The sequence below is a fragment of the Leptonotus elevatus genome, chromosome 16, assembly GCF_054856555.1.
Source record: "Leptonotus elevatus isolate MCC_2025b chromosome 16, RoL_Lele_1.0, whole genome shotgun sequence".
NCBI lineage: Eukaryota > Metazoa > Chordata > Actinopteri > Syngnathiformes > Syngnathidae > Leptonotus > Leptonotus elevatus.
The window spans coordinates 6,840,998-6,858,409 of NC_141254.1; the positions used below are offsets into that span (position 1 = coordinate 6,840,998).

Below are 17,412 nucleotides of genomic sequence, written 5' to 3' on the forward strand. Positions count from 1 at the left end.
CACTTCCTGTACTCACAGTAAATGTTTCGCCTCTTGGGGCACATGTCACTGCAATAATAAAAAAAAAAAAACACAAAAAAATGACGTCGACAAAGAGACTCTGTGGTATCAATCGGAAAACGCACACACACAAAAAAAAACCACAAGCAAGGCAACACATTTTATTTGGAAAGGCCTAATTGGCGTTAAGGTACAGCATGTTTACATGGGGGTTAGTCATCATAGCATTCTTTACTGTTAAGTCAGGGACGGGCCCTGCTTGTTACATTCAGATCGACTGGTTTGTTTTAGCCACGTAATATTATGGTACATATAAAGCCGTTGGAGCATTGAGTCCGTATCCTTGATATCCAGCCAAAGGTCCACGGACAAGGACACTTTTCCACACGTTGACATCTGTTCTGTATGCTACTAGTACTAATAAAGAAGCGCTAGATGTTAACTGGTAATATTGTAGAAAGTCGAAGTTGTCCTACTACTGTGCAGAAATGTCATACAGTAGCAGAATAAACATCCTGAAACTTTATATCGAGAATATTGAATAAACGCTCTAACGGCTTTTAATAAATGTGCTAACGTACAAAAGGCTGTGATAATCTCAAAAGCTCCTTCAGGGGGCGTCCATACACTGGATACAAAAATGAATTCAAATGGCATGAAAGAAAAAACTAAAACGGAGTTAGCGTCTTGCGCTAGGTAGCCATCAGCTGTAACAAAGATTTCAGCCGGGTTAGCATCTTATTCGCTACTCTAGCAGGCAATCTGTTAGCTGGAATGATGTAAAATGTTAATTCTTATGCGAGCTGGCCGTCTAGCTACACTGGCTAGCTGTTGACCAATTAAATCGACCTATGTTAGCTTTTCTTGCTAGCAATCTACCAACTGAAGTCGACCACTACGTTAGCTTTTCGCACCAGCTCGAGTGAACATACGTAGACTAATGCGTTGGCTTCTTGTGTTATCTACAAATAATAATTATAATAATATATATATTATATAATAATTAACTGGAATGAAGACAGACTGCTGTATTGGTTTTCCTTTTTAAACTACAAATCCAGAGTATGGGCCCCCCGCTAAGCGTTAGTGTTTTTGTTAGCATCCCTGCACATGGCGATGTTAGAGTTTAATAAATAGAATAAATAAAAAAGGTACAAACATTAGCATATGATGTCACTGTGTCTTATAATGTCAGTAATAACAGTGTGGATGCTAATCTCTCACACACACACACACACACACACGATGTGACTTTTTTTTTTTTTTTTTGTGCTAACGTTAAGCAAACAAAACAAAAGCTGATAATCATCATCGTCATGGCAGATTGTTGACCACGCCATTTCTGGGCTCTGACTCCCTTCAGTAGTTGACTTTTCCAGGTACTTGCATGTTGACTCCACTGTAGTCCACCATGTACATGGGCCACTGCTGAGGACACAAAATGGCAGCAGTATGTCAGTCAAGTGGCTTTTTCTTGGGCTTATTTTGATCATCACCGGCCGAGTTGATTTCCAGAGCGACGATAGACGTTAGTTCCTCATGCTAACTAGCTACTAATTTCTTATCTGAAGACTGCTGGGTTAGCTTCTCTCGCTGTCTAGCCACAGGCAGCTAGGCTAGAGTGAAGATGTAGACTTCTTTGTTAGCGACACATGCTACCAACCTGACTGGTAAGCTCTAAAGTGTAGATGTATTAGCTTCTTGTGCCAAATAGCTGCCAAATATTTAGCTGTATTTATACTGTCAGCTTGGTTTTGATGAGTTATTAACATTGTTTTTCAGTTTCAATTTATATTTTAGCCGTTTTGGATTTAGTTATAGCAGTATGGCTCAATGAATAGAATTGTATTCTTATCTGTGTTACTTTCATGAGAGAAAGGGCAACGGGTTTGTTCCATTTGCTATCTTGAGGGGAGTTTTGGTCTGGGGCCGGTCTCTGCCAGTCGGAAGAAGGGAGTCACAGGTTTATTATTATTGTTTTTCTCTAATCTGATTTATACCCATGGGAACAGATTATCTTGTATTCACTGAGTTGTAACCAAATGTACTGTGGGCTGATGGGTGGAGACTTTTCTATTCACCGACTTTTCAATAAATAAAGATGTGACGGAGAGCCGGAGACACAACCTGATGGAACACGGCTTCAGTGTCGTCAGCTTTTGTCATCAGAAGCTTCTGATAATTATAATACCTTTGCAAAGGGACTTCTTCACCAGGATCTCACCATTCAGTTAATTGAACACGCAAAGAGTACAATACTTAATATTGTCTACTCTAACAGTTTGTCACGTTATCGCTAAATTGCTACGTTAGCGGCTTCCACTTTGGAAGTTCCACTGCATTTTCCACATCCCCCATGTTGTTCATCTGAACTATCAAATGTTAATATGAGACATGTACCATGACAGGAATCTGATTAGCCGACGGGGCCAGCTCTGTGGAGGAGGGGGTGGGGCTTCGGTGGGTCTCCTGGACTCGTTTGCGCTTCCGTCGACTAGTCGAGGCTTCGGGCGCTAACGCTATGGCAACAAAAACAAATTGTTTAACAAAATGGTGGCTAACATGAGGCAGCAGTAGACATGATGGTGATTATCCAAATGTGTGTACCTGTGTTGCAAGGCTGACTACACAGTTCTGAAAAAGGCCTGTGAGAGACAGAAGAGCTAACATTAGCATACAATAGCTGTTAGCATTGTATCAATTTTAGTACCCACTTCTATCTAGATTGCTGTCTAGCTAGCTGCTATATGTTAGAGTGCTAACTGTTAATATTTGATCAATTCTCATTAGAAATAGCACCTACGTAAATACCAAGTTCTACAATTAAAATTTGGGAACATTTATTTGACAGGTGTTAATGTCCTTATGCTAATAGTGTGTATGCTCACATTTACAAGCTAGTACCAAGAGCACTAAAACAGTATTTGCCCTGTATTCAGGTACTAGTGAGAAGCCAATAAGAATTGATCAAATGCTAATAAGCCAACAGCTAACATGCTGAAAATCAGCTTTCCTTTAGCGTAGCAACTGTAAGCATTTTAGCACACAACCCATCTCTATAGACTTTGTAGCACCTGTAATAGAGATGTTCCCAAAATGGTTAGAGTGCTAGCCGTAAACATGCTAGCTTTTACTTTTACTTTTAGTATCTGCCAAGGAAATGCTCTAAAAATTAAAATTGTGGGTCTAGGCAGTTTGTTAGCGTGCTAGCTTTTATTTTTTGGGGAGGTGTGGTTGATGTACAAGGCCATATTAGTAGGGTGTTAGCATTCTAGCTGTTAGCATTGTTAGAATTTCAACATTTTGGGCGGAGATTTCACCAATGTTTATAAAAGGGCTACTATATTGGTGAACTTTCCAGACTAGAAGCAGGTCAAATGGAAAATCTAGTATTAAATCGTTGTCCAGGGTAGCTGGTAGCTTTCATTAGGCTAAGGCTAACACGTGTTGCTCACTGTAGCTGGCTCTTGACGCTGAAGCTAATTTTGTCTTTGGCGTGGAGGATCCTCTCCAGGCAGGCGGCGTCGTAGGCACCCGGGTTCCGGAAGGGCACGTCTTCGGGGAGGCCGTCCACCTCCACACTCTCTGGGCTGCCACGGATCAGCTTGTACGGCACGGCCACTGCACGGTCCAGCCCCAGAGCCTCGCCTAGAAACATGAAGCTAACAATGTTAACAACACCACATATGATAATGTTATTTAAAAAAAGGAAAAAAATTACCATATTTCTTGTTAAACAGCTCCTTGACCTGCTCACGGAGGACCACCTTATCCCCGACTCGGTTAACGTCGTTGTCGTCGTCGTCTACCAGAAGATAAATTGTATTTATTGACAAGCTAAACTACCAACAGTTAGCAACAACTCACCATTTATGGTGGCATACGCCTTCTTGAGTAAAGTGACCCGGCGAGGTGCTGAAGAACATTGGAGGTTTTAATGACAGTTCTTAATCAAGGGACCAATTTTAGTCCTTGTTGGTCTGCGCTTACCAGGCTTTGGAATGAGGCCTTGGAACGGTCTGGAAATCCACCAAATCGACAGGCAATGGAAATGTTTAGCATTTGACAGCATTAAAAGCACAAGTACACAACATGTGGCGCTAACCTGGTGATCGTGAAGTTGATTTTGTCGGCGACCGCCAGTATGCGCTCCAGGTTCTGAGAGCCGAAGGTGCAGGGTTTCCGGAAGGGGATCCCGGGCGGGAGTCCCTCGATGATAACAGAGTCTGGGTTGTTCTTGATGCGCTTGTAAGGCACTTGCACCGGGTACTTGATGCCCAGCGCCTCGCCGTACTTCCTGTTGAACAGATCCTGGACCTGCTCCCGCAGCGTGTTGGCCAGGTCGATCCTGGACAGTTTGGACTCCAGGCACTCTGAAGACAAACAACACTTTCAACGTTTGTGTTCGATCGTCAAGTCGTGTCAACAATTAACTCATTCACTCGCAGCCATTTTCACTGAAGCAACCTTCTTCGCTTCAGGCTGTTTTACTGGATTTTGACGGATTTTACAAGGCCCACAGAATATTGTGTTCTCTTGCTGTAAAAACATGCAACCTGTTAAAAGAAGAGTCTCTTCTTTTATCAAGAAAATAAAGTATATTTCTATCTGTTTCCGTTTGTAGCAATTAGCATTAGATATAGCTTAAGTTTCATCATTATTCACAAACCTGTTGAAGACTCTGGGGAAAAAGCTTTTTGCAACATGGCCCTGGTTGATCTCTTATACTCCGCTGCCACCTGCTGGGCGTTTTTTGTAATAACTACTATTGCTTTAAGCGACCTCTTCAGGTCAGAGGCTGCATCAAAGCCGTCTGTATGCTTTAGCATAAAAAAACGTAACTTTTTGGGACCATGGCAATATTTAAAATAGACGTTTTTATATGTTTTTGGGAGCAAATGAGTTCAAAAGAATGACACCGTTGTACCTGAGAAAGCGGGTCTTTTGGACAACACCGCAGCGTCCTCCGTCAGCGGCGTCACTTCCTTGGCGTCCAGCTCTTTATGGAGGAACCATTCAAAAGGTTAAGCCTTTAAATAAGAACTACCAAGAAACCGAAACCGTCAAAATTGTACCCAGACTTTTCACTTTGACTTACCCGTGTCGCAGACGGAAGGCATCTCTTGTTTGACCTGCTCGCTCAGCAGCTTGGGCCTACGAACAAGACAAAATATGCGCTTAACGTTTCGTACGAGGCAAGCGCGCGAATATTATGCAGGACCAAAACTGCCAAAATAAAAAAATGAATAAAAATGAAAATAATAATGGATATAAATAATATAATTCAAAAATTAAATACAAAAAAATAAATATAATTGGAAATTAAAAACAACAAAGAATATATATATATATATCCTAAATAAATAAAGTAAAAATAACTCAAAAAATTTAAAAAACGAGATTACAAATATAAAAATGTATGTCTGATTTAATACAAAATAAAAATATATAAATACAATTAAATATCAATCAATAAATAAAAACACTCACATTTATTTATTTCATGTTCCTGTCAGATCGAAATGTTATTCAAATGAGGGGGCTGTCCTAAGCATGTCATTATATATATATATATATATATATATATATATATATAGTTGTTTTTATTTCCATTTATATCATTTTTTTGTAATACATTTTTGAATGATATTTTTTAGATCCGTTTTTATTTTCACTTTTATTAATTTATGTAATTTTAATTTTGCAGTTTTGGTCCTCCATAGAGTATTTCCGCTCACGTTTTGATGACGAACTGGATGTTGCTGCCGGCGGCCAGGATCTTGCGCAACTTGGCTGCCCCAAAGCAGTTGGGCCGCCGCAGGGCAATGCCCTCGGGCAGCCCGGTGACGAACAGATCCTCGGGGTACATCTGGAACTTGGAGTAGGGCACCTTTGCCGGCTCGGGGAGGCCCAAAGCTTCGGCTGAGCAACAGAACGGCAGGAAGCGGTGAAGCTAAGCTACCCTTCCTCACCCCCCCAAAACAATTTGAACACCGCTATGGACTTACCATACTTGATGCTGAATAAGTTCTCCACTTGTCGGCGCAGCTGAAGAATCATTTCACCAATGTCCTCCACCAGGCTACCAGCTGAATGAATCAACGAAAGACGAGAACCGATTTCTGATGTGGTCAAGATAGATTTTTTTTGTTCACTGCATCACCGTATGAGGACCGATTAAGAAAATCATGCCATATCTATAAAGTCCTCATCAAGACCTTTAATATGAGGTATGACTCAATGTGGTTTGTGTCACATTATTTTTTAATGTTGTTACTAGCTAACTTGATCTCGATGTTTTTAAAGAATGTATATTGTAAATATTTAGACACTGAATCCTCTTATGATGGTATAATGGAAAACTCATAGCATCTAGAATGGCCTCATCAAAAGCTATATGAGGTGTGACCCCGTGTGGCTTTTCCACATTCATTCGGGTTAGAAGCTAATGTTAGCTTAATACAATTGCTGATTATATAATCATATTATGCTACATTGGCAAAATAACACCATATCTGGAATGCCCTCATCGAGAGCTTTGATATGAGATATGACTTGATATGTTTTGTTCCACATACCAAAAAAAGTGTTACCTTCAGGGGATCTTCGGGTGTTCTGGGGGGCCACATTGGGCGACAACGGTTCAACAGCTGCAAGATGCAAAAACAAGAACATAAGAGCAGTTTTCAAACGTTTGTACAGTTAAAATTAGATTCATGGACTACTTTTATTGTGTGTTTGATCATATTTGTGTGAATTATGGATTAATTCATGGGCGGGGTCATGTATTTTGCATTTTGATGTTCATATGGAGCGCTTGGATTTGTCGCGTGCGCTTACCTCCGGTTTGTCTCCTGCAGTGGTCATTTGCGAAAGAAAAGAAACTTAAGCAAAGCACAGTCAAAAACAAGAAGAAAAAAAAAAGAAAAAGGAAGAGGACAATAAAAAGCGTGTGCGCTAAACCCATAGTACCCATTTGTGTGGACTCTCATTGTGTGGTAACAAAACAACTTGCTGGAGTTTTGGATTTCGTCATTTCTTTGAATTATTTATTTTTTGCTATTTAAAGAGAGTGACTGCACAAATGTTTCCTTGGGTGTGTACTCTTAAGGCAGCTGTGTGTTAGATTGGAAGGAGGGTCATAAATCATTCTAGTGGAAGTTGCTAGTGGGAGAAGAACTACAGGGGGGGGGGGGGGGCAAGGGGGCTTCGGATGTGACGGCATCACTAAGGTGGGGTTTGAAGTTTGAAGTTCATACGTGAGGCCCTAAACAAGCAGGCAGCGAGTGCGGCAGGCGCCCCAGCCGGTGGTCCAGGAGGAGGAGGACGGCTGGGGAGGAGGTGTGGAGGGTACCTGCGTGGTTCTCTGCCGGGTGTTGGAGGGCCGAGGCAGCCGAGGGACCCGAGGGAGAGGACGTGGCCCGACATGAGGGTGCGGAGGTGGGCTCGGACACAGGCTCGCTGGGGTCCTCTGTGCTGGAGCTGGCTTCTGAACACAAGGATGGCCTTTAGGTTTAGACCTCAAAGTCACTTTATTATAGTTAGTTTAGGGTCCTTAACAAGGTTTAGGGTTTTGGCTCCTTTTACAATGTTAGTCATTTAAGGTATTCATCCAGTTAGTAGTTTATGTTCCTTTACAAAGTTTGTACTTCCGGTTTCTTAAATGTTTATAGCTTATGGCCCTTTACACATATTGTGGCTTGTAGCTTTCAAAGTCTGTAGTTAAGGGTCCTTAGCATTGTTTGTAGTTTTATGGTCCTTTACAGATTTTGTTGTGTAAGGTACTGCATACCGTTTGTAGTTTATTGTCTTTTATTTAGGGTCTTTTACATGGTTTCTAGTTCTGGGTTCTTACACAGTAGTAGATTAGGGTCTTTTTTACAAAGTTTATAATTGAAGATACTTCACAGATTTTGTAGTTTTGTGTCCATTACAAACTTGCACGTAAGGGTCCTTTACAAAGTTTGTAGTGGATTGTATCGTATATAATTTGTAGTTTATGGCCCTTCACATTTGATAGAAAAGTAATCAAACAAGTGTCGGGCCCTTTATAGTGTTTGTAGTGTAGAAAATTTACAACGTTTGTAGTTCAGAGTCCTTCACAATGTTTGTACTTGTTTCTGACATAATGTTTGTAGCATCCTTGACCAAAGTTTAGGACCCTTTACAGTTTGTAGTGTAGGGCCTAATACAAAGTTTTGAGTAATTTAGGGCCCTTTATAAATATTTTAGTTTAGGGCCCTTTACAGATATGATATTGTAGTGCCCTTATACACCCAAAAAGTTTGTTTTGAGAGACCTTTATGCATTTCAAAGTCTCTTTTGATTTCGCTGACCGCTTTCTGACATAATGGAGCATTTTTCCTCCGGGAAAGGTCACGACCTGCGGAGACGATGCATTTGTGTCACTTACCTGGCACCGTAACTTGAATGATGTCCCCATCCGGAGGTTCCGCTTTAATCCTCTTCACGGGGAGGCAATCTGTCGATGGGCCTGTGGGTGGCATCATCATCATCATCATCATCATCATCATCATCATCAGCATCAGCATCATCATCATCATCATGTGTGAATGGCCGCCACATGCGTTCATTATTTTTTTACCTGCGTCACACTCGGCTCGGGGACTCACACACACGCTTGACGACCTGTTCAATGAAAAACACGGGACAGCTTATTAGGAAGGATGAGGCGGCGCCTGATCGGGGAGCGAAATATGGGATGCGCTCTGACCGGCCGCTGTGGAGATTGACCGACGGCTCCGCGGCGGCCGTTGTGAGGCTCAGGTTCTCGGGGAAAGACTCTTCGGGGGCGTCCTGCTTGCTTTCATCCCTCGACATCTTGCCAGCAGCTTCACGAGACCGGGGATAGTAAAACATGGTCAGTTGAGGATTCTATTGTTTGTTTAGGGCCATTTAAATCATTTGTAGTTAAATATAAAATGTGTACCAGTAGTTTGGGGCCTTTAACAAAACTTGTAGGGTTTGAGGTTTAGAGCCCTTGTAGTTTAGGCTCATATACAAAGTTTGGATTTTATATGGCCTTTTGCAAACACAGTTTGTACAGTATGTAAGTGTTTAGGGTCAGCTACATCATTTGTAGTTTAGGGACCCAGGACTCCACTAAGTTGCTTTTGTTGTTAGGGTCAATGTTTGTTTGTTTTTTAGCTCAAGAGGCCCTTTACAAAGGTTGTAGTTTAGAGCCTTATAAAAAGTATATAATTCAGGGTCCTTCACAAAATGCTTTGTTTTTGGTTCTTTACAACATTAGCAATTTGTGGACCTAAACCAGTGATGGGCAAACTCAGTCCTCGAGGGCTCAACAATCAACAGGATTTTTGTCAGGCTTATGCAGTGCTTGCTGATGATCATATATCACCTGTGTTGGAGAAGGCAAACATCCAAAACCTGCAGGACTCCGGCCCTCGAGGACAGTTTGCCCACCCATGACCTAAACGTTTGTAGTTTGGGGCCTCTTGCAAAGTTTGTAGCTTTGGACATGCTACCAAGATTGTGATTTTAGGGTCATAGTGTTGAAAGTTTATGGCCCTTAACTGTTTGTAGTTTTAGGGCCCTCGACAAAGTGACTTACAGGGTTTGTAGTTTAGGGTCCTTTACACTGTGATTTTGTAAAAATTTTGAAATCAGAACTTGACCCGTGTCACAGATTGGGTATATAATTTATATGTATATTATCAATCTATAATCAGGGTTCACCAATTCCAGTCCTCGAGGTCCAGAGTCCAGCAGGTTTGACATGTGTCCGCCTACCAACACACCTAAAGACTAAAGATTAATACTAAAGATCAGAATCGCTGTCAGACATGCTGATGAGCTGATTATATGAATCAGGTGTGCTAGTGGGCGGAAACATCTAAAACCTGCAGGACTCTGGACCTCGAGGACCGGAATTGGTAAACCCTAATCTATATAACACATATGTGTTCATGTATATTTTGCATGAGCTGAGCACGCTTACCTGTGAAAATCTTTTCATCAAACATCCTGTAAGGCAAAGCAGAAAATGAGTCAATGCTCGCATCCCTCACTCTCGGTCCACTTTGAAGCCAAATAATAAGCCCAAGACGGACGAGCGCTCTTTTCTTTTAAATGACCTTCAATAAATGAAAACGTCTAACCCGCCGCTGGGGGTAACTCATGAATGCAAATGACTCCGTTTCCATTTAGCAGCGGGATGTAGCGTTAGCAGACAGATGGTGATGCTCTGATTATCTCCTATCTAGTCTGGATTCAAGTCTAAACTTGGCATCCATAAAAACGCCATTGGAGCAATTCTTCAACATCCTCCGCAAGGAGAGAAACGTCGGACGTACCGCCTGAGCACGAATCGGATGGCGTGCCGCTCGTCCAGGATGCGTTTGAGTTTGGGGACCCCGTAGGTGCACGGACGCTTGAAGGGGATCTGGTCCGGGATGCCCAGGATCTCCACCGCCCCCGGGTCGCACGCAATCTTGCGGTACGGTACCGGCACCATGTGGTCCAGACCAAGGGCCTCGGCTACAGCACAAGAAGAAGAAAAATACGGCATTGTTATGGTGATTTTAATAGGGCTTAACCAATAATAGTTTTTTTTTCGTACAATGCCAATTACGATATTTAGTAGAATAAAATTCTGATAACCAGTTAATTAAAAAATATTACATAATGAATAACTTTGGTCCTTTAATGCTTACAACAATACATATATGAATTACAAGCAGTACATTTGACTGTTTTACAATACTTTTTGTCTTTTAGTATTGGTTTAACATTAGAACAAGAAAAATCAGCCAATTAAATTGGCCGGCCCATTAATCAATCAGGCCCTAGTTTTTAGTTTAAGGTACTTACTACTTACATTTGGATGCTTTCTAATGTTTTTATTTTTGTTTGTTTTTTATTTCAAAGTTTGTATTTCAGGACAAAGTTTGTTGTTTTGGATCCTTCGCATACTTTATAGTTTAGGGTCCTAATAAACTTGGTAGTTTAGTGTAGTTGAGCTTCCTCTAATGACGTTTGTAGACGTTTACAAAATTGGTCATTGAGGACCTTAGCGACACACATGTGCAAGTTGTAGACTCTACTTGACTCCTCCTCACCATATCTGCTGTTGAACAGGATCTGGACGCATTCCCTCAACGTGTTAATGTCTTCCGTCTCCCGAATGAACATGTCCCATTTTTCTGCAGACAAAAAACAAACATCCAATGAACTTTTTTTTTCCAGAAGCAGTTAATACCCGGAGTTGATTTATTGGAGTGCAACCGCAATCGTTTTATGAGATTATGCTCGATGGCTGAGCCCCTTGATGGCTAAGTTCTTAGCGCACTTTAGCCACTTAAACACCATTGAGGAGAGATTGTAGCCACATGCTGCTTCATCAAAACAAGATTTTGGTTTTCCCTTCTATCCTATACAACCTGGCAATATACACCCTTCCCCCAAAAAATTGAAAGCAGGAATCTGAATATCTAAACACTAAAAAAATCAGTCATGGCAAAACTGTGCCGGATTCTATGTAAAAGACACGGTGCCGGATCTTATGTTTACAACAGTTTTTCAACTTGATTGGGGTAAATCGTACTGGATCTTGTTTTTACTGTAATTTTGCAGTGGATCTCCGTGCGGAAATCACTTTTATTTCGGTACCAGCGATTGCTAAACATGTAACATGTTAGTAACCGAATTCTATGTAAAAAAGGTAGTGCTGGAGTTTATGTTTTTGGCAATTTTGCAGTGGTTTTTCATTTGATTGAAAACTGGTTTGTCTGTATAACACCCCAACAAAAAAGTAGCTAGCTAGTTACTAACTAAAAAAAAACCACATAGCTGCAGAACTATCGTGCTGGATCAGCGTAAAAGACAAAATGGTTGAAGCATACCTGATTTCTCATGCACGATGGAGAAGAGTAGCCTCTTGGATATGTGGACACTCGCAGGTGTCTGACCCTGCTCACCAGGTAGTCTTGTTGTCTCATCTAACAAACAACAGCAAACAAAATTCAGCTCAATTCACTGCATCCGGTTCACATTCCGGGTCGTGAATCCCGGGGCGTTACCATTGCTAGCAGCTTCCTTCCCGCACGCGCCCTTGTCTGTCCAGTTGGCCAGTCGGTCCTTGCCCAGGCTGAGGAGCGACGTGGGTTTGAAGTCTAGGGTGCCATCTGGGTGGGGTTTGGAGGACATGGGCATGCCGTACAGGAAGTTTGAGAGAACAGAGTTGGCGGATGTGGCGGGACTTGACGGTGTGACTACCTGGGCAGTAGTCTTGACTGGGCCAGCGCCACCCTGAGCTACGGGGCTGCCGGAAGAGCTTTGATGGCCCAGCTCCGCGCTCGCCGACTTGGCTTCGCGAGACAAGTCTTCCGTTGGCCTGCGCACAGACCAGAGGAGACGCGTCAAACAAAGCCACACGGGGCCGCTACTATATTGCAGAGCAAAAACTAGTCGCAGAGCCTGAACTAGTTGCGGAAGTAGTCACAGAGCCAGAATTAGTCAGGGAACTAGTCGCAGAGCCAAAATTAGCAGTGGCGCTGCAAGTAGTCGCAGAGCCAGAACTACCCACGTCACGGAGCCAGAAACAGTTACAGAGCCAGAAAAAGTTCCAGGACTAGTAACATTTACGGTTTCTGTGAATTGTGTGAAAAATGTGGCGTAACCCCAAACAATTTGGCACACCCCTCCAACAATGTACTGGGTTAGGTGCTGACCTTGTGACAGTGAAATGTATCCTGTGGCTTTGCTCCAGAATCTTTATGAGCGTCTTGGAGTCGTACTCGGACGGCTTTCTCAAGGACACGCCCTCCGGTAGACCGTGGGCTACAAGGCAAGTGGGCTCCTTCTGGAGCCACTCGTAAGGCACAGGGACCAGGGTGCTTTTTCCAGCTGCTTCACCTAAACACAACAATCGGGAATCAGATCATTTAATAGTGTGCAAAATGTGCTGCAACCCCCCCAAAAAACAAAAAAAAAATTCGGTATGTGGTGCACCCTCAAACAGCTTTACAGTTACCACCTGTCTTGGCACGACTTTGAAGAGAATGCTTACTGTAGAGAACGGTGAAGACCTCGTCCACCATCTTCCTCAAGACAAAAATGTTGGAGTGTGCGTCCGGCGGCGGTGGTGGTAGTGGCGGTGGTAGCTGGGGTGCTCTGCTGCTTTTCCCGTGCTCTCCTTCCTTTCCCGCCTTGCCCAGATCCACATCCTGATCTTTGGTGGCGGTCACGCTGGGCAGGCACGAGGGCGCCCCTACAGGCAAAGGACAGGAGTGGCATTGAAATGCCGGCTTGTTTTCCACAAATGTCGCCACATCAGACAAGTGACAGATTTGTTCTCCGGGGGGAAAGTAATCAACGTGTCACGCTTGAAAAATAGCGGCTGATACAATTAATGACTTGTTTGTCCCGCCGTCTTTTCCAATTTGAATGTAAAGAATTACCCGCAAGGAGGATGTGGTGCCAAAACTTGAAGTGAAAAAACAGCAGTGGAAGACGCCCCTTTTACACTGCCTGTAAATTCTAGGGAACACGTAAGAGAAACTTACGGCAAAACTTGTAGAATTCAGTCTGAATTTCTCGTCTGGAGTTGAGAAAAATACGTCCCTTTTCCGTGCCGACTGCGATGACGCTGTCTTCGTGGACGGTGACGCAGGCCACCTCGGCGTTGAGCTTGGACATGGCCATGCACTGGACAAAACACTTGGTTACAACACCACTTTTGGTAAGTAGGTAAGTGAGATGTGTGATGGTGGATTTACCACCGAGTCCAGGGCCGACACCAAGCTGGTGAGGATCTCCTGCCTGGCGGACAGCGTTGGAACCGGAGGATCGCAGCGGGAGGTGGGCCGCACGCCGTCACATGCCAGCTTCCTCATTTGAGACATGGCCTCTGCAGAGACAACAACACACTTTAGACCTGCTAGCATCTGTTAGCATCTTCTAGCCACGTATTTGCATCTGTTTGTCATCTATTAGCTCAGCACTGGTTAGCATTTGTTAGCCACAAATTATCCTCCAAAAGTCTAATGTTGCTTCGGGTTAGCATAGCATCTGTTCGTCATGTACAAGCCTCTGTTGGCAACTTGGCACCACTTAACAAACTTGGGCTAGTTTAGAATCTGTGAGCCCTGTGTTAGCATTTGCCACATGTGTTCTATGTGTTGACCCTGCTTTAGCCACATGCTAGTATTTCTTCTGACCAAAAGCTTCTCTTTATTAGTCTGACGTTGGTTTAGGTGTTAGCTGCTGGCTAACCTGTTAATCATATGCTGCTTCTGAGAGCTTGACATCTGTTAGCTCTGTATTAGCATCTGTTGACCATATACGAATTTAGGGTAGCATCTTTGAAAGACTCGTTAATCTGTTAAATCATATGTTGACTATTATTTTAGCACTATTAGCCATGTACAAGTGTGTAAATGATCAATTATGGCATATATGAGCTCTGGTTACCTCAACATCAGTTAGCCATGTGTTTGCATCTATGAGTGACTAACCTGTTAAGTCATGTTGACTCTATTAGCTTAGCATTTGTTTGCCATACGATGGTATCTGAATCACCAGTTAGCTTCTGTTAGCTACGTAGATTATTTTAGCATTTGATAGCATCTGTAAATCTGAAATTAGCGTTTTAATAAACGTGCCCTTTTAGTGCTTCTGTTTGACCACGTCTTGATCTGTTAGCTTAGCACCAGCTAGCCTTCTCAGTCACGTGCCATTAGCTGAACCAACAAGGGCAGGCCAGTCTAGCGCTGCTGCGTTGCCTCGGCAACCACAACCCGTTTCCTTGGAAACTAATCTCGGGGCATGTGAACAATGTGGCGCTGGCCCTTTAATCTCTGCAGACACTGCCAACCATTATGCCGGCCTCTGGCTCAATTGACAGAGGAGGAAGACGGACGAAGAGGAAGAGGCGGGCGTGGCCGTCTAAATGCGTTTCCCCTGTGGCCATAGCAAACATTCAAAGAACCCCCCCCCCCACTTTCCCTCATCTTCAACAATCAGGGCCTCAAAATAGACTGAGCCTGTACACATAGACCAGAACAGGAAGTGACAGAGGAGGAGCTAAGATTGAGCAGGATGATAAATCATACAGAGTCAATGGTGATGACATACAAACTTGCTGGAGTGACGGTTTGTGTGAATAGTGTGGGGAAATTGTACACCACCCAAAATTTGACACTTGGGGTATAGTGTGGAAAATGTGGCACATGTCCCTAAACAACATAACAAATTATTTATGGCTTAGAACACTTGACAAAAAAACACACACAAAAAAAAACAAAAAAAAAAACATTGTTTTTATGAATTGCATGGAACCTTTAGGCACACTCCTGAACAATGTATTATTTTATGAACAGTGTGAAAAATGTGGCGCAACCTCAAAAGAATTTAGAATTTAGAACAGGGGCCAAAAAGCCCACCAAAAATATGGCACACCCCCAAAAATGTGAGTCGTGTAGAAAATTTGGTGGGTCCCCTGCGAAAAACTGAACAGTGTGGAAAATGGGCCACACCTCCCATAAATTTCAGCGAAAATGTAAAGGGCCCTCCCAAAAAATGTAATGTACAGTTTCTGTTAATAGTGAGGAAAATATTGCACACCATGGGGAAAAATGTGATACATTTCCCCCAAAATACATTCTATTTACTGACGGTACACGGCGAGGGAAGTTTGGCGCACCCCTCAAAAACTAGTGTGCAACTAGGAGTAAGGTAAATGTGATGCACCTCTAAAAATTAGCTATCGTGGAAGACCCCGAATGCATCATCCTTTCACTTTCTTCAACGACATGGCATCCCAGCGACTCAAAACGGCACATTTCCCTGCTTCTGTGGTTTAACGCTAACATATGATGACATAGACAAGTTAAGGGCCAATTGGCATGGTTGTTATGGTAATTATTAACCTTTGAACAACTTCTTTTAAACACTCATGGAGCAGCAACACATCCAAACAGAACGTACAACAAAAGAGAATTACTATTGTATATTTAAACACCAAAATGTTGAAACAATCCATCTAATGTTCTCAAACTCTACACTTGAATGTCAAAAATCTTTGGGACTCGAACCCTAAACTTTACAACTGTGATGCAGACATGCTAACCACTACCGCACTATGTTCCCCTGTTGAATCCTGTGTACTAGAATATTGTTGATTCAGTTGGTTTTGTGTAATGTGTAGTTTTACTCTGACAATATTATTTTAGTTGGTATAATCTGAACATCAACTACGACTAGCAGATTTTTATTAGAAAATGACAACACAACTGACTACAAATTAACAACTGGTCCAACACACTTTGTTTGAAAAGAAAAAAAGAAAAAGAAAAAAGTTAATCTAATTCCACTTAACCGTTCGTACAAAGAACTAAATAACGACTTTTAAACGCCCCGTTTGACTGTACAGCAGCTGGCTTTGTTGTGAGCCAAATAACCTTTAAACAGACACTTTAGCGAAGGACGAGCATAAATAAAACAACTGAAGCCACGCATTCGTAGCCTTTAAACCACGTAAGAGTAGAGCCTTAATTTTGTTGCCGTCTGAATTTAGTCGCTGACATTCTTTTTTATAAATTGAGGAGTTCAACAAGCAACTAAACGCGAGCTAATTAGCTAACGGGCGAGCTCAGTAGCTGGCTAGTTAGCACGCGAGCTAACGTTAGCACTCCCCCCTCCCTCTCCATGATGTCGTCGCGAAATAATCTATACATTCTCTACATACAATCCACAAAATTCTCAATTTATGTACAATGTACGATGTATCTATTGTGTGTAAAGGTCGAACGATGGCAAAAAAGAAGCGGAATCTCACCTTAATTCGCGATTAAATCCGCCTGGTCGACTGCTGTCAATCCCGGAATAGATTTTTTTTAATCCATCGTTTAAAAAAAAAAAACGCACAAATGACGGTGAATGTACTTCGGCAAAAGAAAAAAAGAAAAACCGGATGTAATCCCAATCTCAATCTTTATATCCCCCTCTCCCGTTATTTGTTCCTCCACAGTAGTAGTTGTAGTAGTGGTGTCCTTTTCGCACCCCCTTCTCGTTCTTTGTTCTGTAATCCAGTAAAATTGAAAGTCATTCGCCCTCCTGCTAATCCCAACCCCAACTCAACGGCGACTTCCATTGGCTGCGGCCGGCGGGGCCGAGCAGGATTAACTGGAGAAACTCCGCGAAGGAAGACGATGGGCAAAAAGAGAAGAGAAGGGGAAATTCCTAGCGTGTTTAATCGTTTTATTGCATCCGTCCAAACAAATTAACATGAAAGGCTGCGGGAAATGAAGACACAGCACGGGTGCCAAACATAAGGCGCGGGGGCACAGATAACGCTGTATGCGGTCAATCCACGCTAATTGTGAGATAAATCTGACAAACTATTCAAGATTATATAAATGTTTGTATTATTGG

At 42.6% G+C, this 17,412-nt stretch overlaps 1 protein-coding gene across 2 annotated transcripts; it reads right to left on the reverse strand.

Moving 5' to 3' along the window:
- Window positions 1-140: 140 nt before the first annotated feature.
- On the reverse strand, window positions 141-17,266 carry gtf2ird1 (GTF2I repeat domain containing 1). 2 transcript variants are annotated; one of them, XM_086098153.1, is made up of 27 exons: window positions 16,817-17,266; window positions 13,758-13,888; window positions 13,545-13,686; window positions 13,049-13,249; window positions 12,711-12,894; window positions 12,060-12,373; window positions 11,883-11,978; window positions 11,100-11,183; window positions 10,335-10,518; window positions 9,980-10,005; window positions 8,735-8,852; window positions 8,606-8,649; window positions 8,414-8,494; window positions 7,355-7,486; window positions 6,594-6,650; window positions 6,009-6,089; window positions 5,739-5,922; window positions 5,099-5,154; window positions 4,928-4,999; window positions 4,106-4,373; window positions 3,991-4,019; window positions 3,868-3,915; window positions 3,722-3,805; window positions 3,456-3,648; window positions 2,608-2,645; window positions 2,401-2,519; window positions 141-1,428 (listed from the first exon to the last, which is right to left on the reverse strand). In XM_086098153.1, the coding sequence occupies exons 2-27, from the start codon at window positions 13,881-13,883 to the stop codon at window positions 1,360-1,362; spliced, it is 3,030 nt and encodes a 1,009-aa protein (XP_085954279.1). In that variant the 5' UTR covers window positions 13,884-13,888; window positions 16,817-17,266; the 3' UTR covers window positions 141-1,359. The 2 variants fall into 2 exon arrangements, with proteins under 2 accessions (XP_085954279.1, XP_085954278.1); XM_086098152.1 differs by having other exon boundaries at window positions 7,355-7,489; window positions 16,817-17,265.
- Window positions 17,267-17,412: the final 146 nt, after the last annotated feature.

Coding starts and splice junctions, on each gene's coding strand:
- gtf2ird1 (XM_086098152.1), bottom strand. CDS start 13,883: ATGTCTCAAATGAGGAAGCTGGCATGTGACGGCGTGCGGCCCACCTCC. Junction 8,853..9,979: donor TGATGAAAAGATTTTCACAG/GTAAGCGTGCTC, acceptor GGTCTCGTGAAG/CTGCTGGCAAGATGTCGAGG. Junction 8,495..8,605: donor CCGAGCCGAGTGTGACGCAG/GTAAAAAAATAA, acceptor TGCCACCCACAG/GCCCATCGACAGATTGCCTC.